The 26,899-nt window shown below is 42.3% G+C and overlaps 1 protein-coding gene across 1 annotated transcript in view; it reads left to right on the forward strand.

Annotated features, from left to right (window-relative positions):
• The first annotated feature begins 7,811 nt into the window (after window positions 1-7,811).
• The window catches only part of nup210 (nucleoporin 210), a 57,883-nt gene continuing 38,795 nt past the window's right edge, over window positions 7,812-26,899 (forward strand). Inside the window, exons 1-11 of the mRNA XM_084185168.1 lie at window positions 7,812-8,388; window positions 11,975-12,114; window positions 13,526-13,657; window positions 14,563-14,659; window positions 15,001-15,151; window positions 18,745-18,877; window positions 19,064-19,222; window positions 24,504-24,572; window positions 24,671-24,777; window positions 25,132-25,272; window positions 25,436-25,573. Coding sequence (XP_084041294.1) covers window positions 8,222-8,388; window positions 11,975-12,114; window positions 13,526-13,657; window positions 14,563-14,659; window positions 15,001-15,151; window positions 18,745-18,877; window positions 19,064-19,222; window positions 24,504-24,572; window positions 24,671-24,777; window positions 25,132-25,272; window positions 25,436-25,573 — 1,434 coding nt within the window. The 5' untranslated portion in view covers window positions 7,812-8,221. The remainder of the gene's footprint in view (window positions 8,389-11,974; window positions 12,115-13,525; window positions 13,658-14,562; window positions 14,660-15,000; window positions 15,152-18,744; window positions 18,878-19,063; window positions 19,223-24,503; window positions 24,573-24,670; window positions 24,778-25,131; window positions 25,273-25,435; window positions 25,574-26,899) is intronic.

Below are 26,899 nucleotides of genomic sequence, written 5' to 3' on the forward strand. Positions count from 1 at the left end.
AAAGCTATGATCCCTTATTGATGTCACTTGTTAAATCCACTTCAATCAGCAACTCAATATTAGGAAGGTGTTCCTAATGTTTGGTATACTCAGAGTACAAAACATTAAGAACACCTTCCCCCACCACCACTTTTTGCCCTCAGAACAGCCTCAATTCGTCGGGGCATGGACTCTACACGGTGTGGAAGGCGTTCCACAGGGATGCTGGCCCATGTTGACTCTAATGCTTCCCACAGTTGTGTCAAGTTGTCTGGATGTCCTTTGGGTGGTGGACCATTTTTGACACACACGGGAAACTGTTGAGTGTGAAAAACCCAGCAGCATTGCAGTTCTTGACACAAACCAGTGCGCCTGGCACCTACTACCATACCCCGTTCAAAGGCACTTCAATCTTTTGTCTTGCCCATTCACCCTCTGAATGGCACACATTCACAATCCATGTCTCAATTGTCTCAAGGCTTAAAAATCATTTTAAAACTGTCTCCACCCCTTCATCTACACTGACCACATTTACAAGTGCACTAATATCCCGTTTTTATTCGGGATACTCAAATATTCTGTTTTTGAGTTGATATAAACATCATATCGTGATTACAATATCCCGAAAAAGCTTGTATCCCGGTTATGAGAAACCCGGATAAGATGCCTGGGATATGCTGATCTTAGACACAATACTGTGGCATGTAAACATCTGATCCCGTTTGCTGTTGTTTTTAGCGGTCTGCGCAGGCTAAGTTTCGCATATCATGTTGTGTGATGACGTTTTCATCTGATTATTAAACAAATCACTTCAAAAAGTAGGCTACCTGCGCAGTTCAATCCACCATAATAATGTATGTTGCTGATACTCCATACTGGACCGTATAGCCTACTGGCTACTTTCACCCCTAATTTAGACAAGTTTCTCCTTATAATTTCCGACATTTGGTAGGCCATATTATAATTTCCATAATTTGGTAGGCCATTTATTTGTCAACTGTAGTTAGATACAGTGGGGGAAAAAAGTATTTAGTCAGCCACCAATTGTGCAAGTTCTCCCACTTAAAAAGATGAGAGAGGCCTGTAATTTTCATCATAGGTACACGTCAACTATGACAGACAAAATGAGAAAAACAATTCCAGAAAATCACATTGTAGGATTTTTAATGAATTTATTTGCAAATTATGGTGGAAAATAAGTATTTGGTCAATAACAAAAGTTTCTCAATACTTTGTTATATACCCTTTGTTGGCAATGACACAGGTCAATCGTTTTCTGTAAGTCTTCACAAGGTTTTCACACACTGTTGCTGGTATTTTGGCCCATTCCTCCATGCAGATCTCCTCTAGAGCAGTGATGTTTTGGGGCTGTCGCTGGGCAACACGGACTTTCAACTCCCTCCAATGATTTTCTATGGGGTTGAGATCTGGAGACTGGCTAGGCCACTCCAGGACCTTGAAATGCTTCTTACGAAGCCACTCCTTCGTTGCCCGGGCGGTGTGTTTGGGATCATTGTCATGCTGAAAGACCCAGCCACGTTTCATCTTCAATGCCCTTGCTGATGGAAGGAGGTTTTCACTCAAAATCTCACGATACATGGCCCCATTCATTCTTTCCTTTACACGGATCAGTCGTCCTGGTCCCTTTGCAGAAAAACAGCCCCAAAGCATGATGTTTCCACCCCCATGCTTCACAGTAGGTATGGTGTTCTTTGGATGCAACTCAGCATTCTTTGTCCTCCAAACACGACGAGTTGAGTTTTTACCAAAAAGTTCTATTTTGGTTTCATCTGACCATATGACATTCTCCCAATCCTCTTATTGATCATCCAAATGCACTCTAGCAAACTTCAGACGGGCCTGGACATGTACTGGCTTAAGCAGGGGGACACGTCTGGCACTGCAGTATTTGAGTCCCTGGCAGCGTAGTGTGTTACTGATGGTAGGCTTTGTTACTTTGGTCCCAGCTCTCTGCAGGTCATTCACTAGGTCCCCCCGTGTGGTTCTGGGATTTTTGCTCACCGTTCTTGTGATCATTTTGACCCCACGGGGTGAGATCTTGGGAGATTATCAGTGGTCTTATATGTCTTCCATTTCCTAATAATTTCTCCCACAGTTGATTTCTTCAAACCAAGCTGCTTACCTATTGCAGATTCAGTCTTCCCAGCCTGGTGCAGGTCTACAATTTTGTTTCTGGTGTCCTTTGACAGCTCTTTGGTCTTGGCCATAGTGGAGTTTGGAGTGTGACTGTTTGAGGTTGTGGACAGGTGTCTTTTATACTGATAACAAGTTCAAACAGGTGCCATTAATACAGGTAACAAGTGGAGGACAGAGGAGCCTCTTAAAGAAGAAGTTACAGGTCTGTGAGAGCCAGAAATCTTGCTTGTTTGTAGGTGACCAAATACTTATTTTCCACCATAATTTGCAAATAAATTCATTAAAAATCCTACAATGTGATTTTCTGGCATTTTTTTTCTCAATTTGTCTGTCATAGTTGACGTGTACCTATGATGAAAATTACAGGCCTCTCTCATCTTTTTAAGTGGGAGAACTTGCATAATTGGTGGCTGACTAAATACTTTTTTTCCCCACTGTACATGCAGCTTCTCTTTTATCATACCTTGTTGCCCTATGAGACTAAATATAGTCTGGTGCTCACCAGAATAATATCTTAAATCTATAGAATGAATGCATTAGTAATCTAGTTAACACTGGTAAAGTTGTCTGTTTCGTTTGGGACAGGGCAGAAAATACAATAACTCCAAAACAGTGGAAAGAATGGTGGTCCTCTGCAAAATATCCAAATTTGACCGGTTTTAGGGAAATGAAAAGCTGAGAAAACGATGAAACACGTTTCTGATAAGAAAGTTGTTCTTGGTTGCATATTTTATGTGGTTGAAAGCAATGTCAGCACAATAACTCTTTGTCGGGAGCGTAATGAAATGGGTTTCCATGGCTGAGCAGCCGCACACAAGCCTAAGGTCACCATGTGCAATGCCAAGTGTCGGCTGGAGTGATGTAAACCTCGCCACCATTGGACTCTGGAGCAGTTGAAACACGTTCTCTGGAGTGATTAATTATGCTTCACCATCTGGCAGTCCGACAGACAAATCTGGGTTTGGAGGATGCAAGGACAACGCTACCTGCCCCAATGCATAGTGCCAACTGATAAGTTTGGTGGAGGAGGAATAATGGTCTGGGGCTGTTTTTCATGGTTCGGGCTAGGTCCCTTAGTTCCAGTGAAGGGAAATCTTAACACTACAGCATACAATGACATTCTACACGATTCTGTGCTTTGTGGCAACAGTTTGGGGAAGGCCCTCTTCTGTTTCAGCATGACAAAGCCCCCATGCACAAAGCGAGGTCCATACAGAAATGGCTTGGCGAGATCAGTGTGGAAGAACTTGACTGGCCTGCACAGCGCGCTGACCTCAATTCCATCGAACACCTTTGGGATGAATTGGAACGCCGACTGCAGGCCAGGCCTAATCGCTCAACATCAGTGCCCAACCTCACTAATGCTCTTGTGGCTGAATGGAAGCAAATCTCTGCAGCAATGTTCCAACATTTAGTGGAAAGCCTTCCCAGAAGAGCGGAGGCTATTATAGCAGCAAAGGGGGGACCAACTCCATATTAATGCCCATGATTTTGGAATGAGATGTTCAACGAGCAGGTGTCCACATACTTTTGGTTATGTAGTTCAGCGTACACCTGGATTCACTTGATCAGTCTATGTCATGGAAAGAGCAGGTGTTCTTATTGTTCTCAGTGTAGAATAGAATAGACTAGAATATAATGTAATAGAATGGAATAGAATAGAAGAACAACGTTTCAAAAGCACCCAATTTCAGAACAAATAGTATATAATTTGATGGTATATCTATCTCTATACGCCTATTTGAACATAAACATAGAACTCCCAAAGAGTGCTGAATGACCCATTCCTGCACATTTGAAGGCTCTGAAGAACACAGTTAAAACAGCTATCACAAACCACGTTTCCATCCACAGTTTTTATGTGAGTAAAGCCATACCATATTTAAAAAAAGAAAAATCAAGACAGCTGTGATGAAAACAGGAAATTTCGGTACAATTGTATAAATTCCTACAGATCATTTGTTCGTTCGACATGGTGGGATCTTTTTTTCGGTAAAATGAATTATGCGAGAAATGACGGTGGAAACGCCTTTATGCGCAAATATTGATATAATAACCATCATATTGAAGTAAACTTGGGAGTCACGCGGTGACATGGTGTGTGGTCCTCCCATTACGACTCGGGAAACCATGCAGTTTATTAGGCTACAGATAAATAAATAAAAATTATGATGAACTTCACAGGGTGGTGAATGTGCATGGTATGAGCTTGATGCTCCTATCCAATAAATGTCGAGGGTCTCTCTCATACCTCATCACGCAATGATTTTGATCTGCAACAAGTCAGTTTGGTGGAAACACCACTGGTCTGAAAACGCGCATATGCGCATATTTTCTTTATGCGGATTTTAGAATATTCGCATGGAAATCTGTCGCCAATTGGATGGAAATCTAGCTAGTGACATCTAGGGGTGGAAAGAGGTGCACTGCATGCAGTTAGATGCATCACTTGGTCAAATATACAATGTATAATATCATACACAAGGTCCCCTGTAGCTCAGTTGGTAGAGCTTGGTTCGTTTCCCACGGGGGGCCAGTATGAAAATGTATGCACTCACTAACTGTAAGTCGCTCTTAGATCGTCTGCTAAAATGTAAAAATGTACTTTACTTATGACTTTAATCTTTTGCTTCACCTTTGCCAAGTAATGAACAGAAAATTATTCGACTTTTTGTTATACCTTTATCATATAACAATTACTATGCAGAGCCAAAAGCTGATTCAGATAGCTCAGTGATTGTACAAAATGACAAGAACCTAGCAAACATTACCCAATTGGCCCCATGTGTGTATTCGGTGGGCAAGGATGGCATGGGCTTGCCCACACCAAGCCCACACAAGCCCAACAAAGGCTAGCTTACACCAGCCCAACACAGGCTAGCCAAAACCAGCCCAAAATAGTCTAGCCTACACCAGCCCAACACAGGCTAGTCCACACCAGACCAACAATGGCCAGCCCATATCACCCCAACACAGGCTGGCCTGCACCAGCCCAACACAGGCTAGCCCACACTAAACCCAACACGGGCTAGCCTCAGGGCCGGACTACTGCATTTGGGACCCCGACAGTTTGTGTTGAATAACTTTGCGGTTTTATAATGTCAATCTACACATTTTGTCATGAGGCTATGAGAAAATGTTGCAGTTTTAAAGCTAATTTCCTGCAATTAATCCCCCCCACCCATTGCATGCCCATTCAGTAATCCGGCCCTCGCTAGCCTACAACAGCCCAACACAGACTAGCCACAGCCAGCCCAATATGATGAAGTCTTTAAAAATACTTAAATAAGTGCATGTGACATATGAGACACTTAACAGTTTGTCTTGTAAACATTATATGTATGATTGTAACAACTTGGTTGTCTTTCTGATAAAATGTATCACATTCCCTAAATACCTTTAAGGGCTTGAAAAGTATGCAATTTATGCATTTAATTAAAATTGTCATGAATAAATAAATTCCTATTAAATAGCAACAGCGCATCGGCCCAATGTGGGCAGCCTACGTGGGGCCAATATTTTAGCCCACATTGGGCCAATGTATGCATGTTTGTTGGGAAAAGATGGGCTTATTTCAAGTGAGGGCTGCCTTCAACAGATATGGGCTGCCTGCACTGGGCCACATTATCTCAGTTGAGGATAAGAATATCTATTTTGACAGTGCTCAGTGCACCTTAGAAATACTATGCCATACTGTACATCTGACAGAGTAGCGGTTTGCTTTAAACCCAGCAGCACTAAAAGGTCTGTGTTTGATCTTGAAGTACTTGCTCCCAGTTGATTTACTCAACTCGTCTAGTTGTAAATGGTTGGGGCCAAACATCTAAAAATCTAAATCAAATGTTATTTGTCACATGCTTCGTAAACAACAGCTGTGGATTAACAGTGAAATGCTTACTTACGGGCCCTTCCCAACAATGCAGAAAGAAAATAGATAAATAATAGAAAGTAAAACACGTAATAATAAAAGTAATAATAGATACATAATGTGTAATGATAACTTGGCTATATACACGGGGTACCAGTTCAGAGTCGATGTGCAGGGGTACGAGGTAATTGAGGTAGATATGTACATATAACTAGGAATAAAGGGACAGATAGTAAACAGTAGCAGCAGCATATGTGATGAGTCAAAAAGGTTAGTGGCCAGCTATATGTGTTCTCATTTCAGTGTCAACCAATTCCATGGTTTAGATTGGCACTAATGAATATAAATGAGTAATCCATAGGACATGCACTTATTTCACTCAGTCCTCTGAGGCTGCTGGTGGTGACTAGTGAGCAGAGTGACAGTGTTACGAATTCCTTGCCAGTGACTGTTTTCACATCACAACCCTGAGATGCACACTCCACTTCACATCCCCCACAACAGGACCATGAGAGTTTAGGGGTACCATAAACCTGCCTCTCAAACTCTCTCTAACCTGTGTGACCTGTGCCCTGATAGGTTGCTAGGGAGGTTACTAGGGGGCCGGATATCTGCCCATCCTCTTGACTATACAGGTCACACAATACATGTAGTCTCCCTCAAGTTGTGGCAGAGAGCAACATCTCTGTTTCTGCCCATCAACAACTGGACTCACTCATATCTCTGGACTTGTGGGAGGGTGTGGGTACCCAAAGTGAGTTGTGTGACATGTATATATTGGTCTTAATAGTTAGTTGTTTTGTTGTTACATTATGTATACTGCCTCTGTATAGCTTGTAACCTGTAAACATGTTCAGGGATTATATGCCATTTATACAGTCATGTATTACTGTTATTACTGCTCTTGTGATATTGTATCTTCATTGCCTTTCATTTCCTTCTACAGAACCACTACCATTCCACTACCTTTCCCACTGTTCATCCCCATGTACATCCCATATTCATCTTCCTCAGTGTGTTTAATTCAAGTTCCCTGTGTGTGTGTTAACTCTTGGGCTACTTTATTCCCCTCTAACCGGGGGCTTTGTCTGTGGGTCACAAACCAGTAAAATACGTAGAGCTGGGTCGCTCTCTTTCAGACAGAGCGGCTGGTAGTTAAAGGAAGAAAATCGGTTGCTGAGAGTTGTTTAAACCTGCTGACCTCCTGAACAACAATCACATTGAGGAATGATGCAGTACTACAGTGATCCTCAGCAATCTGGGGTCAAAGCAGAGATCAAGGCAATGTTTCCTCTCCCCAGAGAAACACAGACATGAGTACAATCAGTGTTTTGAAACCACACTATAAATGCTTTTATCAGTAGGACTATGTATCAGACTACCGGTAGTTTCATATCTTGAGATAGGCTATACAAGGGACATAGTAACCTGTCCCGATCACACCTGGACATATTTGTCCCTGTTATAAGGAGCATGCATAATTCACCTAATGAGCAAATGCACTGACTGAGTTGTCTTTCACAATAGGTGACTGCATAGTAGGTTGTTAGTATGTGAGTGGTAAGTAAGTGGTGGTGAGGCATAGGCAGCCTACTGTATGTTGCTGGAATGCTGGTGAGTTAAAGCAGAGCTCTTCATGTACAATAAAACGTTTAGGCATAAATGGTTCCGGCAAAAAGCGGACCTCTGCATCTTTAAGGCAAAGCGTCATCATCGCCTCACATTTCGACTTTGTAAATGACGTCAACTGACTCCCAGCATGCACGCTGCAGCTCCAATTATTTGTAATGGCGGGTATTTCTACAAGTCCTGTGAACTATATTTTTTGTCTAAATTAATGTTATCCTTAATTTAGACGTTAGGGGAAAGTCTACTGTATATTTTATCTAAGAGCTTTGTAGGGAACTTGAATTGAAAGCGTAAATTTAGGGGAACAAGCGAAATTATCATAGTCATGCTGTCGCGGCTCTCCGTTAGTCTAAGGAATTGAAACTAAGTAGCCTATCAATGGTTATAATATTTGCTGAAGGAAATGGTTACAGTAGCAATGTTAGTTTAATGTAACGCGTACCTCTTGGTGATCACTCACAGTCGGAAATGCTAATTGAGGATCAAAGAATGATACAATTATTGCACTGTAATAGGCTATAACCTCTAACAATTTGAATAGCTTTTTTTATTTTTATAATATATCTGCAATCTATCTGGCTGTCGGAAATGGCGGTTTTTGCGCTGAGCTCACTATCAGTGTTTTTGTTATTGATATGTAGTTCAATTCACACCACGTGTGCCTCAAAGTTGAATATCCCCAAAGTTTTATTACCACTTGCCCGAAGCACTAGAATTAACTTCACACTGGAGGCAACTGAAGGCTGTTACAGATGGTAAGTGAATATCTTGAAAGAGATAGGTATCTTTCCTAGAATATTACCCGCCAGGAAACAGAGTTGCTTGGTCCGCGCATGTATCATTTTACATACTAGGTCATTACTGTGCACTGTGGCATATAGCTAAATCTTAAATCAGAATAATGGTTTTATTTGATAGAAAGTAAATATATTCATGGAAGCAATAGTTGTGGCTTGGGTATTATCAAACAGGCATGACCCTGTCTGGAAAATACTGGTGATCATGCACATGGACATGAGCCCAGCCCCTGCCACGTGCCCCCCATAAACGGTGTCCAGTGTCCACTCTTAGTGATAGTCAGTGGCACATGTTCTGGGGTATATTCATTAGTAGGTTTACTCCAAACGAAAAATTGGACAAATTTAGGTAGGTCCCTCTCCGTTTCTTTCTGTTTGCACAAATGGTCCGTGCTATCCGGGATTCTTGGGATGTCCCGAGCCTATTGAAGTTGAAATTTAAAATGGCTAAGGTTTACGGTTAGACTGTTTGCAAATACCTTTGGTTCCTATAGTAAACGGTTTCTGTTGCAAAACGTTTTGCAACGAAATCTGACGAATGAATACACCCCCAGTTGTCCAGCTAGACTGTACAGACTCTCAAACTCTCATTCAGAGCTGACCCTACCAATTCAAGTTTTAATGTCATGACCACAAGTACAGTGAAATGCCTTTCTTGCAAGCTCTAAACCCAACAATGCAGTAATCAATATCAATGTAGTACTAAATATAACATAAGGTAGATCAAAAACACACAAGAAATAGAAATAAGAAGAATGCGAGAAACTAAGAAGCTATATACAGGATCAGTTCCAATACCATATTTACAATGTGCATGGATACTGGAGTGATAGAGGTAGATACTGTATGTATAGGGGTAAGGTGAATAGGCATCAGGATGTATGATAAAAAGAATAGCAGCAGCTTAAATGAAGATTGTATGTGAGTGTGAGCGTGTGTGTAGAGTCAGTTTAAATGTGTGTGCATGCTATGTGTGTGTGTTGGAGCGTGAGTGTGCATAGAGAGATACAAATGAAATAAACTTTATGCTTTTAATTTTAGAATCTGTGCCTCATCAATCATAGACATTTCCTGTCAAAACAGATTTAATTATTTCCTTTCATTAGATAGATAACCACATGTCCTTGGGCAAAATATAATCTCTCGTGGACAGACTAGGTAAACATAAATGGGACCGTAGATCTGTCATGATTCAATGGGAAATATGCGATAACGAGCAGTATTAGTTCCAGTGCTTTGGACAAATCACGATTTCACTTTAGCATCTTTCCAATTTAGGAATGGGAGGGGACATTTGGCACAGACTTGCCTGTAACTTGCAAAGAGATCGGGTGGAGCTGTGTGGAGCTCTTCATTCCGATCCTTGTTCAATCGCTATTCTTAACAATTATGGACCCAAAACTTAATCGACCATCTGACCAATTACGCAAGACTTCAGTTCTGGGTTAACTCACATTTAGCCTAATCTCCGTTATTAGACCGCTTTATGTTCATCAGGTTATACTGAAGAGTATTATAGAGGCGAAATAAACGCACACCTGTTTAGGCGAGGTGCTGGCTAACGGAGTAGAACACTTGAAAAAGAAAAGGAGAGCAGCACACTCTAGGAGCTCAGATGTAATAATTTAATAACCTAATAACCAACGTTTCGACACACAAGCTGTCTTCATCAGGGTATAATGACAAACACTGCGGGTTCACTAGTTTATATAGTGTCAAAGGACACACACACAGGTGTCTGTAATCATGGCTGGGTGTGGCCTGATAGCATTGGTTAATTCACATGTGGTTATTAGGTTATTCAATTATTGCATCTGATCTCCTAGAGTGTGCTGCTTTGCTTTGGTTTTTAATAAATAATAAGTTATTTATCTACAGTGCTATGCAAAAGTATTCACCCCCTTTGGCGTTTTTCCTATTTTGTTGCATTACAACCTGTAATTTAAATGGATTTTTATTTGCATTTCATGTAATAGACATACACAAAATAGTCCAAATTGGTGAAGTGGAATGAAAAAAGGTACTTGTTTCAAAAAATGTGAATAAATAAATAACGGAAAAGTGGTGCGTGCATATGTATTCACCCCCTTTGCTATGAAGCCCCTAAATAAGATCTGGTGCAACCAATTATATTCAGAAGTCACATAATTAGTTAAATAAAGTCCACCTGTGTGCAATCTAAGTGTCACATGATCTGTCACATGATCTCAGTATATATACACCTGTTCTGAAAGGCCCCAGAGTCTGCAACACCACTAAGCAAGGGGCACCATGAAGAACAAGGAGCTCACCAAACAGGTCAGGGACAAAGTTGTAGAGAAGTACAGATTAGGGTTGGGTTATACAAAAATATCAGAAACTTTGAACATCCCACGGAGCACCATTAAATCCATTATTTAAAAAATTGAAAGAATATGGCACCACAACAAACCTGCCAAGAGAGGTCCACCCACCAAAACTCACAGACCAGTCAAGGAGGGCATTAATCAGAGAGGCAACAAAGAGACCAAAGATAACCTTGAAGGGGCTGCAAAGCTCCACAGTGGAGATTGGAGTATCTGTCCATAGGACCACTTTAAGCCGTACACGCCACAGGGCTGGACTTTACGGAAGAGTGGCCAGAAAAAAGCCATTGCTTAAAGAAAAAAATAAGCAAACACATTTGGTGTTCGCCAAAAGGCATGTGGGAGACTCCCCCAAACATATGGAAGAAGGTACCCTGGTCAGATGAGACTAAAATTGAACTTTTTGGCCATCAAGGAAAACGCTATGTCTGGCACAAACCCAACACCTCTCATCACCCCGAGAACACCATCCCCACAGTGAAGCACGGTGGTGGCAGCATCATGATGTGGGGATGTTTTTCATCGGCAGGGACTGGGAAACTGGTCAGAATTGAAGAAATGATGGATGGTGCTAAATACAGGGAAATCCTTGAGGGAAACCTGTTTGTCTTCCAGAGATTTGAGACTGGGACGGAGGTTCACCTTCCAGCAGGACAATGACCCTAAGCATACTGCTAAAGCAACACTCAAGTGGTTTAAGGGGAAACATTTAAATGTCTTGGAATGGCCTAGTCAAAGCCCAGACCTCAATCCAACTGAGAATCTGTAGTATGACTTAAAGATTGCTGTACACCAGCGGAGCCCATCCAACTTGAAGGAGCTGGAGCAGTTTTGCCTTGAAGAATGGGCAAAGATCCCAGTGGCTAGATGTGTCAATCTTATAGAGACATACCCCAAGAGACTTGCAGCTGTAATTGCTGCAAAATGTGGCTCTACAAAGTATTGACTTTGGGGGGGTGAATAGTTATGCACGCTCAAGTCATTTCTTGTTTGTTCCACAATAAAAAATATTTTGCATCTTCAAAGTGGTAGGCATGTTGTGTAAATCAAATGATACAAACCCCCCAAAAATCCATTTTAATTCCAAGTTGTAAGGCAACAAAATAGGAAAAATGCCAAGGGGGGTGAATATTTTCGCAAGCCACTGTATAAACTTCAATTGTCCCCAGAGAGTGTCTGAATACCTTTCATACCTCTAGGTCTTCCACCAGACCGGAGGTGGCCAGCATCGAGGCTGTGGAAGTTGACATCAGCAGACAGTGTTCCCAGAGAGCTGTCCTCCAGGCCCGCTCCACCCAGCCTTCCAGACTCACCAGCATCATACTGGCTGAGGATGTCGGTGAGTTCAGTACCTGTTGGATGAAGAGAGATGCAAATGTGTCTTTATTGTGGCTAAGCTTTTGGTCAAACAACCATGGAGGGCCTTGTCAACCAGCATAAAACGAGACTAACATGAACAGGTGAAATGGGCCTACCTGCTAATCCGGAAGTTCATGAGGGTAGAATTGAGAGAGCATATTCTCACATAGGCTATTCTCTAATCTCTACATAGATGAGTTTCCATCCAATGGTGACAGATTTCCATGAGAATATTCTAAAATACGCATACTTAAAATATGCGCATTTTCCTACCAGAGATGTGTTTCCATCAAATTGACTAGTTGCAGATAAAAGTCAATGCGTGATGACGTAGTGCACATAAAAATGACTTTTGCGGTTAAATTCCCATGTACCGAATAAAAAATACTAGTTAAATGGGTTTCCATCGCATTTTCAACTCTACTGATGGTTTTGTCACAAAGAAAATTGCTTTATATAGTGAATGCTATTGGCATGTACTCTCTAGCCAACCGCTCACAGATACAGTGCGGGTGTAGCCTACATGATGACATTATTATGGACAAAAGAGCGAGATTATAAAAATGTGTCAAATGGCAGCCAAGCATTGATCATCATATCAACAGAATAACACCCTCTATTTATTGGAAAGGCGTATCAAGCTCATCACCTTGCACTTTCCCCACCCTGTGAAGTTCATCATAATTGATTTAATCTGTAATCTAATAAACTGAAAAAAAAGTTCCCACCATGTCTAGCATATTTGCTGTTTCCATTAGGTCTGTCGTGACATTTTGTATTCAACATGCTTTACTCACAAAGGGTTGGAGGGAAACCTGGTTCATGGTAAGGACTGGTTGTTATGCTTCAGTCCATGGAAGTTGAGGTGATTTAGTCTATAGGCCAAAACTAGATAATCTACTCAGTGTATTGCTCAAGTCGACCCTATGAACTATATGTTGAAACATTTCCCTTTATTAGCTTAATCCGGTTTGTAAGTGCTTGGCTAGAACAAAAAAGTGCATCCCTGTGGGGCCCAGAAAAAGGAACGAAAAACGCTGCTTTATAGTATTGTGCGATAGTACTGCGAGCCAGATGTTTACTCCAGCGCTATTGGCTTGTCATGGAGCAGTCATTGGCGATACAGGCTGTAATTAGAAGTGCCTAAAACACAGGCCCTTTCAGATGCCTTTCTTATAAACTTCTCTAACAACAGTCATGTTGAAACTGCACAGAACGGTGTAGTAATACTGAATGTAGCCCATCGCTCATCACAGAATGACCTCTGAGCTGTTTCCTTTCTTGAATTGAATACACCTCGAGGACTGTATCACTCATTGCTAAGGTTTGGTGCGTTTGATGATAACTGGCTGCATTACCTGTGTGTGACTGTCCCCTTCTCCTGTACTCAGTAACGGGACAGGTACTGCGCTGTGATGCCATCGTGGACATCATCAGTGAGATCCAGATAGTGTCCACCACCAGGGAGCTGCACCTGGAGGACTCACCACTGGAACTGAAGATCCACGCACTGGACTCTGAGGGTGAGGAGTGTTCAAGGATACACTGTTATGCGTTATTGGACAGCTTGTAGCATTAGTTGTCTTTTGCTCAGAGACATTTACGTCATGGTATACTGTCATCACAACACTTTACATTTAGTTGCTCTATACCTACCTATGTAGTAACAGTGCACTTACTGTAGTAACATTGTATCAACAATGTCCTGATATTCCACTTGTGTAAACTTTTTACAATGTAATGACTAAATTGCTATGCAACAACATGTTAATACAATGTTCTTAGTAGAGTAATTACAGCATTACTACAGATATATGAACAACTTTAAAGTGCTACCAGCGTTAAGTATAATGCGTAGAGAGATCCACAGTATTGTTGTGTGGACTAGCCAGTTTAATGACTTTTCCAGTAGGGATGACTGTGATCCCCCACGGCAGGCCTTCCCTGTCCTCAGGCAGCGGTTAAATGTCTCTCTTTGTTCTGTCTCACTGGTTCCATTTGGGCCAGGCACAGACACACTCTGTTAAATGAGCTGAAGCCCCAACCTGATTCTCTTTGATGACGGCCCCTAAGGCGCGCTGCATTTTGTTGTTTGTTTTAGCCTTTATGTGTACTACTCTCAGATCTGTCAAATGGAATAGCTGAAATACTGTGTTGAAAGAGGATTATTGGTGTTTGGGTTTATAGGACTGCAACCTTTAGGGACTTGTCAAAGTGGTGTGCTGTATTTGCCTTCTTGTCCACAGGGATTTAAGTCCTTTCAACACAAATTCACAGGACAATGTTTTGCATGTAGCAGTGTAATATATATTTTAATGTTGATACTTAAATTGCACCATCTACATTTGTATGTACGATAAATCAAATCCCAAGCAATGGGAGCATATGCTTAGCCATGTCTCTCACCCCCAAATTGTTGATTGTGCAGGAAACACCTTCAGCACTCTAGCAAGCCTGGTGTTTGACTGGACCATAGTGAAAGATGCAGACACGGATGGATTCCTTGACTCCTACAACTCATTAAGGTGCGTTGCCATGCACTCCATCATGGAGAAAATAACCTGCCTGTTAGAGTGAATGTAAAGTAAATGGTCAACAACATCATTATAACAAGAACTGGTTTAAGGATGGCAATTCAATGCAAATTCAATCTTACCTGTGACTTATCAGGTTATTTAAATACATTTGGTTATGATTTGCCTTGTGCCAGAATTGACCTTTAAACTACAGCTTAGGATAGGCCTCAGGTTCTTATCACAGGTCTAACATATTACTTCTGTATGTAGAGGTTAATTGTAATATGTCCATTTGTCACTGTCGATAATAGGCCTGTAATGTGTTTTCCAATCCCTTTCCCTCCCTCAAGGGTTCTTAAATTCTCTGAGTCTACGTACACCCCCCCTGGTTACATCTCTGAGATGGAGAAAGTGGGGAAACAGGGAGATATCATCTTGGTGTCAGGACTGAAAACGGGCCACGCTAAGCTTAAGGCTAAAATACAAGAATCTCTGTATAAGGTATTCTGTTAAAAAATTTCCTGAATCTCTTACCTTGTTTTTGAAGTAGACTGTAGCTGGATTATCATACTGTATAGTTAATAATTAAATACTGGCTTAAGGACCTCAAATCAGAAGTATCTTTTTAGAAGCGAGGGAAGGGAACATCAGAGGGGTATAAGAACTTGAGCTTAGTTGAAGTAGTATCCGTTCATCCCAGCAGCCCTCCAGGGGCATAGACTGCTATACATAACAATCTTGACTTGCGGAACAGTGATGTCTCCTCTCCAGCCTTATCTGTGATGTCACAGCTAGTAGAGTCTGTCTAGCCCGTCTGACATTTTTATTTTTATTTCACCTTTATTTAACCAGCTAAGCCAGTTGAGAACAAGTTCTCATTTACAACTGCGACCTGGCCAAGATAAAGCAAAGCAGTGCGATAAAAACAACAACACAGAGTTACACATGGGATAAACAAAACGTACAGTCAAAAACACAATAGAAAATCTATATACAGTGTGTGCAAATGTAGTACGTTATGGAGGTAAGGCAATAAATAGGCCATAGTGCAAAATAATTACAATTTAGTATTAACACTGGAGTGATAGATGTGCAGAAGATGATGTGCAAATAGAGATACTGGGGTGCAAATGAGCAAAATAAATAACAATTTGGGGATGAGGTAGTTGGTGACCAATGAGCTAAGATAAGGTGGATTTGCCTAGCAGTGATTTATAGATGACCTGGAGCCAGTGGGTTTGGCGACGAATATGTAGTGAGGGCCAGCCAACGAGAGCGTACAGGTCACAATGGTGGGTAGTATATGGGGCTTTGGTGACAAAACGGATGGCACTGTGATAGTCTACATCCAATTTGCTGAGTAGTGTTGGAGGCTATTTTGTAAATGACATTGCCGAAGTCAAGGATCGGTAGGATAGTCAGTTTTACGAGGGCATGTTTGGCAGCATGAGTGAAGGAGGCTTTGTTGCGAAATAGGAAGCCGATTCTAGATTTAACTTTGGATTGGTGATGCTTAATGTGAGTCTGGAAGGAGAGTTTACGGTCTAACCAGACACCTAGGTATTTGTAGTTGTCCACATATTCTAAGTCAGACCTGCCGAGAGTAGTGATTCTAGTCTGGCGGGCGGTTGCAAGCAGCGTTCGATTGAAGAGCATGCATTTAGTTTTACTAGCGTTTAAGAGCAGTTGGAGGCTACGGAAGGAGTGTTGTATGGCATTAAAGCTCGTTTGGAGGTTTGTTAACACAGTGTCCAATGAAGGGCCAGATGTATACAAAATGGTGTCGTCTGCGTAGAGGTGGATCTGAGAGTCACCAGCAGCAAGAGCGACATCATTGATATACACAGAGAATAGAGTCGGCCCGAGAATTGAACCCTCTGGCACCCCCATAGAGACTGCCAGAGGTCCAGACAACAGGCCCCACGATTTGACACATTGAACTCTATCTGAGAAGTAGTTGGTGAACCAGGCGAGGCAGTCATTTGAGAAACCAGTGGGCATGGACAAGTTGCAGCAGAGGGTGCAGAGCTGGTGGCCGGGGTAGGGGTAGCCAGGTGGAAAGCATGCCAGCCGTTGCAAAATGCTTGTAGAAATTAGATGGGGGGGCAGTCAATTCATATATGGTGTCCAGGGCACAGCTGGGGGCTGAGGGGTGTCTGTAGCAAGCGGCAACAGTGAGAGACTTATTTCTGGAAAGGTGGATTATTAGAAGTAGAAGCTCAAGCTGTTTGGGCACAGACCTGGATAGTATGATAGAGAAGATGATGTGAAATGAGACTCCACAGTTATAGGGTAGGCCTCATTTCGATTACAGAGAGAGATTACAGTACCACTGAAGGGTGTATTGTACAATAGTCAATTACAGTGAGGGAAAAAAGTATTTGATCCCCTGCTGATTTTGTACGTTTGCCCACTGACAAAAATGATCAGTCTATAATTTTAATGGTAGGTTTATTTGAACAGTGAGAGACAGAATAAAAACAAATAAATCAAGAAAAACGCATGTCAAAAATTGTATAAATTGATTTGCATTTTAACGAGGGAAATAAGTATTTGACCCCTCTGCAAAACATGACTTAGTACTTGGTGGCAAAACCCTTGTTGGCAATCACAGAGGTCACACGTTTCTTGTAGTTGGCAACCAGGTTTGCACACATCTCAGGAGGGATTTTGTCCCACTCCTCTTTGTAGAGCTTCTCCAAGTCATTAAGGTTTCGAGCCTGACGTTTGGCAACTCGAACTTCAGCTCGCTCCACAGATTTTCTATGGGATTAAGGTCTGGAAACTGCCTAGGCCACTCCAGGACCATAATGTGCTTCTTCTTGAGCCACTCCTTTGTTGCCTTGGCCATGTGTTCAGGGTCATTTTCATGCTGGAATACTCATCCACAACCCATTTTCAATGCCCTGGCTGAGGGAAGGAGGTTCTCACCCAAGATTTGACGGTACATGGCCCTGTCCATCGTCCCTTTGATGCGGTGAAGTTGTCCTGTCCCCTTAGCAGAAAAACACCCCCAAAGCATAATGTTTCCACCTCCATGTTTGACGGTGGGGATGGTGTTCTTGGGGTCATAGGCAGCATTCCTCCTCCTCCAAACACGGCGAGTTGAGTTGATGCCAAAGAGCTCCATTTTGGTCTCATCTGGCCACAACACTTTCACCCAGTTCTCCTCTGAATCATTCAGATGTTCATTGGCAAACTTCAGACGGCCCTGTATATGTGCTTTCTTGAGCAGGGGGACCTTGCGGGCGCTGCTGGATTTCAGTCCTTCACGGTGTAGTGTGTTACCAATTGTTTTCTTGTTGACTATGGTCCCAGCTGCCTTGAGATCATTGACAAGATCCTCCCGTGTAGTTCTGGGCTGATTCCTCACCGTTCTCATGATCATTGCAACTCCACGAGGTGAGATCTTGCATGGAGCCCCAGGCCGAGGGAGATTGACAGTTCTTTTGTGTTCCTTCCATTTGCGAATAATCGCACCAACTGTTGTCACCTTCTCACCAAGCTGCTTGGCGATGGTCTTGTAGCCCATTCCAGCCTTGTGTAGGTCTACAATTTTGTCCCTGACATCCTTGGAGAGCTCTTTGGTCTTGGCCATGGTGGAGAGTTTGGAATCTGATTGATTGATTGCTTCTGTGGACAGGTGTCTTTTATACAGGTAACAAGCTGAGATTAGGAGCACTCCCTTTAAGAGTGTGCTTCTAATCTAATCTTCAATCTTTCTGATTGAGAGGGGGTCAAATATTTATTTCCCTCATTAAAATGCAAATCAATTTATAACATTTTTTACATGCGTTTTTCTGCATTATTTTGGTGTTATTCTGTCTCTCACTGTTCAAATAAACCTACCATTAAAATTATAGACTGATCATTTCTTTTTCAGTGGACAAACGTACAAAATCAGCAGGGGATCAAATACTTTTTTCCCTCACTGTATATACAAAACATTTAAAGTCGTTTTGTACATGATGGAGTGTTGGGAGCTATTGATGGCGTGTGAATCATACTGTAACCGAGTTGGTCTGGTTTCTCGACGTGTCAAAAGGCATGTGTCGTTTGCTGTGCCGTAACTATGGTATCTGCCCTTCACACAGGATGTCGGTGCAGCAGAGGTGAAACTGCTGATTCTGGAGAATATCCTACTGAGCCCTGCACATGATGTCTACCTGCTGGTGGGCACATCCATCCAATACAAGGTCCAGAAGATCAGGCAGGGAAAGATCGCAGGTGGGTCTGAACTTACTCAGTCAAGCAAACTAACAATAAATTACGTATTGAATCACATGTACCAAAAATTGTTAGATTATATTCATATCACAGCTCAGGGTGGCATGTTACAAGTGTATGAAGTAAATGATGGAGATGGGTTTTTATTATAAAGAGCTAACCCAGGTTAGTTCTGTTGTGTTCCAGAGTTATCTATGCCCTGTGACCAGTATGAGCTGCACCTCCAGAACAGTGTGGCAGGGCCTGATGGAAACCCAGAGCTGGCCGTGGCTAGTCTGGACCAGAGCACCTCCACTGTCAATGCCCTGCACCTGGGACATATCAATGTGGTGCTGGATCATAAGAGTATCCTTTAAGACATATCACACTTTACATGATCTTGATTAGTTTTGGACTCCTCTACAGTGCTATGACATTAGTTGGGAATTATACAACAACATTTAGGGCTGTGGCGATCATGAAATTTTGTCAGCCGGTGATTGTCATGCAAATAACAGTGTGTCTCATGGTAATTGTCCGTCAATTAACATAAACACGTTTTGCGTCTATGGCTTCCACCCATAGCCCACAAGCCACTGATGTGGACCTTTTGGAACATCTACATTTAAAAAAGTTGAATAAATCCATTTAATATAGCCTACACCATCACAATAATGCCATTATTTTTTTTAGGTAAGTCTATGCAAACATGATATGAAGAAAATGTAGCCTATTTCAGAAGAACAGAATAGCGTATTCTGAGTCATCCTTATGTTAAGCCCTGATCTGACTATGCCATATGGCTGTGGGCTACACTAGTTCATTTAGCAGACAAGATTTGCTTAGTTCCAGTGGCATTATTTTATAGGAAGAACAATACAATTGAACAAAGCTGAATAAAATAGAAAGGATATTTTTCCCAAACGATTTCTGATGGAGTGTGCAAATGCGGCTATTCTGTGTTGAGCAGTTAACAAAGAAACAGGTCCTCGTATATGCTTAATTTAGTGTAATTTATCCAACTTTAGTTGAGATACAAACGTTAAGCTTGATGTTTTGATTTCTAATACATTCTAAGGCTGCATGATGTGACTGATGCTGATTTGAAAAAAGTTGCATGAAAGGCAAGCACTCGGTTCTGTTTCTTGCACAGACCGCACACACTTAATCAGTCTCTCATTCACAATTTGACAAGCACTTGATAATATTCTCACCCATCAGACTATTCTCAATTTAATCAGGTCTTTACATATAGCCTACTAATAAATGTGAGGAGAAGCAAAATGTAATCGTAGCCTGCACTCGAATGGAGGTTAGTGCGTTTAATTTTTAATATGCCAGGTAAGCTACACTGTTTGTAAAGCGGATTAATGGGCTAAATTTTAAGAATTGAGCAATAAATATAGCAGCATGAGAAAGCTGGGATCCTCTTTTAAATAGTGGCCAGTCAAAACTCTGTTTTCACACACGATTGCGCATTGACAGGGCTTATAAGAACACGTGTTTCACTAGGCTCCGTAGGCTATGTGCTCTCTAACTGTGTTCCAGGGGTCTTGGGCCTATAGGCATTGTGATACAAAACCTTTTCAAAACATATAGGCCTATGGGCTAGGCTACATGATGCATGCGACTATCATTTGGAAAAAGTGACAAAAAAATGCCTTAGACTGCACACAAGTGATAATATTGTCACCCATCAGACTATTCTCAATGTAATCTTGTCTTTATATATACTAAATAATATATGTGTGAAATTAGTTTTGATTTAGAATGGGCCATTATTATGCACCTGTTGGAACAGGAGCAGGGTAAAAAAAGACATGTAATTCATATGCACTTTAATAGCAAATGGAGGACGCTTTTCCCTCGGTTCATTTTCATGCCAGCCAGGTAGGCTACTCCGGTTGTAAAGAGAAGCAATGTGCTTAATATTAGGTATGTTGAGAAATAAATATAGTAGGCCTAGCCTATAGAAAGCTGATGGGATCTTCCTCTTTTTAATAGACCATCAAAACACTGTTTTCTCACGCAATTGCATAGCATAGCATAGCCTATAGAAATGTTGTGCAACATGGGCTTACAGGAACACTTATTTCATTCCATGCATCAACCAGCTATGAGGAGCTGGCTCTTGCTGCGCGACAGGTGATCCTATTCTACTCAAACTCTGAATGCCAGGGCTCTCATTAAGTATTTGATTAGATTTTCGATGCCATTTGCATTGATGTCAGAGTGATTAGAGGGAAAATACTGTACATTAGCGACTGGCCGTTAGCAAGTTTGGTAGGCTACTAATGACCATCAGAGCGCAGTTTTGGAGAAGCCTAGTTACTGTGACTCAATGGTTATGTGGAATTTGACTGTGGTCATGACTTGTGACTGCCGGTGTGTCGGTAATACGGTCACCGTAACAGCCCTAATCATGTCACAACACTGTCAAATCAACAGGGTTGCATAATGGTTTATGTTAATGTAATGACATGCAATGGTGTGTAAAATGAATGGTGTACTGTGTAGGAAGGGAGGAAGTTGAGTGTTCCATTCTATCTTATAAACTGGATGGTTCGAGCCCTGAATGCTGATTGGCTGACAGCCGTGGTATGTATACCACGGGTATGACAAAACATACATTTTTACTGCTCTAATTACGTTGGCAACCAGTTTATAATAGCAATAAGGCACCTCAGGGGTTTGTGGTATATCAAATCAAATCAAATCAAATTTTATTGGTCACATGCGCCGAATACAACAGGTGCAGACATTACAGTGAAATGCTTACTTACAGCCCTTAACCAACAGTGCATTTATTTTAAACAAAAAAAAGTAAAAATAAAACAACAACAAAAAAAAAGTGTTGAGAACAAAAAGAGCAGAAGTAAAATAAAGTGACAGTAGGGAGGCTATATATACAGGGGGGTACCGTTGCAGAGTCAATGTGCGGGGGGCACCGGCTAGTTAAGGTAGTTGAGGTAATATGTACATGTGGGTAGAGTTAAAGTGACTATGCATAAATACTTAACAGAGTAGCAACAGCGTAGAAAGGATGGGGTGGGGGGGCAGTGCAAATAGTCCGGGTAGCCATGATTAGCTGTTCAGGAGTCTTATGGCTTGGGGGTAGAAGCTGTTGAGAAGTCTTTTGGACCTAGACTTGGCACTCCGGTACCGCTTGCCGTGCGGTAGCAGAGAGAACAGTCTATGACTAGGGTGGCTGGAGTCTTTGACAATTTTGAGGGCCTTCCTCTGACACCGCCTGGTATAGAGGTCCTGGATGGCAGGAAGCTTTGCCCCAGTGATGTACTGGGCCGTACGCACTACCCTCTGTAGTGCCTTGCGGTCGGAGGCCAAGCAGTTGCCATACCAGGCGGTGATGCAACCAGTCAGGATGCTCTCGATGGTGCAGCTGTAGAATTTTTTGAGGATCTGAGGACCCATGCCAAATCTTTGCAGTCTCCTGAGGGGGAATAGGCTTTGTCGTGCCCTCTTCACGACTGTCTTGGTGTGTTTGGACCATGATAGTTCGTTGGTGATGTGGACACCAAGGAACTTGAAGCTCTCAACCTGTTCCACTACAGCCCCGTCGATGAGAATGGGGGCGTGCTCAGTCCTCTTTTTTTTTCCTGTAGTCCACAATCATCTCCTTTGTCTTGGTCACGTTGAGGGAGAGGTTATTGTCCTGGCACCACACGGCCAGATCTCTGACCTCCTCCCTATAGGCTGTCTCATCGTTGTCGGTGATCAGGCCTACCACTGTTGTGTCGTCGGCAAACTTAATGATGGTGTTGGAGTCATGCCTGGCCATGCAGTCATGGGTGAACAGAGAGTACAGGAGGGGACTGAGCACGCACCCCTGAGGGGCCCCCGTGTTGAGGATCAGTGTGGCAGATGTGTTGTTACCTACCCTTACCACCTGGGAGCGGCCCGTCAGGAAGTCCAGGATCCAGTTGCAGAGGGAGGTGTTTAGTCCCAGGATCCTTAGCTTAGTGATGAGCTTAGAGGGCACTATGGTGTTGAATGCTGAGCTGTAGTCAATGAATAGCATTCTCACGTAGGTGTTCCTCTTGTCCAGGTGGGAAAGGGCAGTGTGGAGTGCAATAGAGATTGCATCATCTGTGGATCTGTTGGGGCGGTATGCAAATTGGAGTGGGTCTAGGGTTTCTGGGATAATGCTGTTGATGTGAGCCATGACCAGCCTTTCAAAGCACTTCATGGCTACAGACGTCAGTGCTACGGGTCGGTAGTCATTTAGGCAGGTTATCTTAGAGTCCTTGGGCACGGGGACTATGGTGGTCTGCTTGAAACATGTTGGTATTACAGACTCAGTCAGGGACATGTTGAAAATGTCAGTGAAGACACTTGCCAGTTGGTCAGCACATGCTCGGAGTACACGTCCTGGTAATCCGTATGGCCCTGCGGCCTTGTGAATGTTGACCTGCTTAAAAGTCTTACTCACATCGGCTACGGAGAGCGTGATCACATAGTCATCCGGAACAGCTGGTGCTCTCATGCATGCTTCAGTGTTGCTTGCCTCGAAGCGAGCATAGAAGTGGTTTAGCTCGTCTGGTAGGCTTGTGTCACTGGGCAGCTCGCGGCTGTGCTTCCCTTTGTAGTCTGTAATAGTTTTCAAGCCCTGCCACATCCGACGAGCGTCAGAGCCAGTGTAGTACGATTCAATCTTAGTCCTGTATTGACTCTTTGCCTGTTTGATGGTTCGTCGGAGGTCATAGCGGGATTTCTTATAAGCGTCCGGGTTAGAGTCCCGTTCCTTGAAAGCGGCAGCTCTACCCTTTAGCTCAGTGCGGATGTTTCCTGTAATCCATGGCTTCTGGTTGGGGTATGTACGTACGGTCACTATGGGGACGACATCATCGATGCACTTATTGATGAAGCCAGTGACTGATGTGGTGTACTCCTCAATGCTGTCTGAAGAATCCCGGAACATGTTCCAGTCTGTGCTAGCAAAACAGTCCTGTAGCTTAGCATCTGCGTCATCTGACCACTTTTTTATTAACCGAGTCACTGGTGCTTCCTGCTTTAGTTTTAGCTTATAAGCAGGAATCAGGAGGATAGAGTTATGGTCAGATTTGCCAAATGGAGGGCGAGGGAGAGCTTTGTATGCGTCTCTGTGTGTGGAGTAAAGGTGGTCTAGAGTTTTTTTTCCTCTGGTTGCACATTTAACATGCTGGTAGAAATTAGGTAGAACGGATTTAAGTTTCCCTGCATTAAAGTCCCCGGCCACTAGGAGCGCTGCATCTGGATGAGCGTTTTCCTGTTGATTAATCCATGCACGCGTTGCGTCGTGCATGGATACAGCCCTTAGCCGTGGTATATTGGCCATATACTACACCACATTGGGCCTTAGTGCTTAAATATATCCTCCTCAGTGGATTGCAGTGCTTTATCTGTATGTAGAGAGGAGGTGAGTTCGCCTAGTGGAGCAGAGACGGGCAGTAATATAACAGGACTTGACAGACTGACTAGCTAAAGCTCTCTACTTACAACCCGCTGGGTTAGGGTCTTATTGTGCACTTGACAAACACGAGACATGAACCGTGTTGTCAGAGGAGGCTGTATAACAAAAAAAAAAAACGGTCCAAGAATGCCACTCTTTGTGTACCTAATGTTATTGTCCCTAATAACAATTGCTCAGGCCTTCGCATGCAAGGGGTGTCTCGCCTGCCCAACGGGACTCTGTATGTGGTGGAACCGGGATACTTGGGTATGTTTGCAGGCTTTCATCCTCGTGTATAAGCGATTTTAATTTTAAAGTAAACTGTTCCACTTCAAATTTGAACTTGTATTGTCTTTCTCTCCCAGGATTTAAGATTAATCCTGGAGAGAGCTGGGTCCTGGAAACAGGACGAGTGTATAATATCCTCATCGAAGTGTTTGACAAGTCAAGCAATAGGATTTACTTATCTGATGTAAGTAAGCTCTGCCTAAATTGTCTTCATTCTATACCGTCATTGTTTGTTTGTTTGATCTGTTTGTTAGATCTGTAACACTGTCACTCTCCATAATCTTCTCCCACTTATAAAATGGAAAAATGAATTTATTGTCAGTATAATTTGGCATCTTCCTCTTGATGTTTAATGAACTGCAGACTGAAATACAGCTGGGAGACATAAAAATACTGGAAAGGAAGATTTAGGACATTTTTGTCCTATATCTTTTGTCCTCTTTGATGGTTGTTTTTTCCACACTTTAAAACAGTTCTTCTTTGTCTTATTTCCTTCTGTATTTTTAAGTGCTACTATCTTGATTGTTTCTGTCTGCAGAACATTCGGATCGATGCTGCCTTTCCAGAGGAGTACTTTGAGATTCTGGAGTCCTCCCTGAATGGGTCCTACCACCGTGTCAAGGCTCTGAAAAACGGGCTAACACTAATTGAAGCTGTGCTCAAATCTGTGGTGGATCAAGTGAGTTTTGTCATAACCTTGAATTAGTTTCTTCGCAGATATTTTGAGTATGTGTTATCTTTAGTACTTTATACTGTCTTATATCCAACTGTGGAGAGATCATTATCATTAGTTAAAAATAGCTTGGCTATGTCTTAACAAGGTTGTTGTTTTTCTGTTCTAGAATGGAAGAGTCCATGAGCTGGCCAACCCAGTCCACAATGAACAGGATGTAGAAATCTACAATCCCATAGTCCTCAGTCCCAGTATCCTCACGTTTCCATGGCAGCCAAAGGTTGGAGCCTACCAGTACACAATACAGGTATTTGTCCCTTTTTAATACAAGCCAGTGTATGTTCACTGATGTCCTTTCTTTTGGAACCTCATGTTGCTGAAGAATCTCTCAAATCAGCCTCTAGATTTGCATAAAGTTGTGTGTTTGTGTATGATTTGATTATATTTAGTAGGGCTGACCCCATTTAGTCGACTGGTCTATTGTTTGGTTGATAGGCTGTTGGTCGACTGAGATTTCTTTAGTCAAGCAGTAGCAAAAAATAATAACAATTGAATGGTGTACCTGTCTGATTGGTGCCTGTCTGAGTGGATTCATCTATCGTGGAGGCCGTGGGGATGGCACAGTCCATCACTAAGACGTGAAATTGTATATGGTTATATTACGTAAGAAGAATGGTACAACACTAATACAAATGATATTATTTTATAACGAATGCGCTTTCTCCCGCATTGGATAGCGGTCGCTGTCTGTGGCTCTGAAACATCAGTGCGCTATTGATTTGGCGTCTTTTCCTAGACCATGTTACTATGTGCAGAATGGCATATTGGTGTTGAGAACAATGCGGCGGAGGCAGCAGCGGCGTTAGGAGACGAGAAACAGCACTTGTCTTAATTGTCTACGAAAAGTGAGGAGAGAGGAAACGCCAACTTAATTAGGCCTATAATCAATATCCTAACTGTTAAAGATGCCTGGCATTATAGATCATCCATATATACAGTACTAGTCAAAAGTTTAGACACACCTACTCATTCCAGGTTTTTTCTTACATTTTACTATTTTCTACATTGTAGAATAATAGTAAAGACATCAAAACTATGAAATAACACATATGGAATCATGTAGTAACCAAAAAAGTGTTTAACAAATCAAAATGTATTTTATGTTTGAGATTCTTCAAATAGCCACCCTTTGCCTTGATGACAGCCTTGCACACTCTTGTCTCTCAACCAGCTTTATGAGGTAGTCACCTGGAATGCATTTCAATTAACAGGTGTGCCTTCTTACAAGTTAATTTGTGGAATTTCTTTCCTTCTTAATGCGTTTGAGCCAATCAGTTGTGTTGTGACAAGGTAGAAGGGGGTATACAGAAGATAGCCCTATTTGGTAAAATACCAAATCCAAATTATGGCAAGAACAGCAAAGAGAAACGACAGTCCATCATTACTTTAAGACATGAAGGTCGGTCAATACGGAACATTTCAAGAGCTTTGAAAGTTTCTTCCAGTGCAGTCGCAAAAACCATAAAGCACTATGATGAAACTGGCTCTCATGAGGACCGCCACAGGAATGGAAGACCCAGAGTTACCTCTGCTGCAGAGGATAAGTTCATTAGAGTTACCAGCCTCAGAAATT

The sequence above is a fragment of the Coregonus lavaretus genome, assembly GCF_964263955.1.
Source record: "Coregonus lavaretus genome assembly, chromosome: 20".
In the NCBI taxonomy this organism is placed as follows: Eukaryota; Metazoa; Chordata; class Actinopteri; order Salmoniformes; family Salmonidae; genus Coregonus; species Coregonus lavaretus.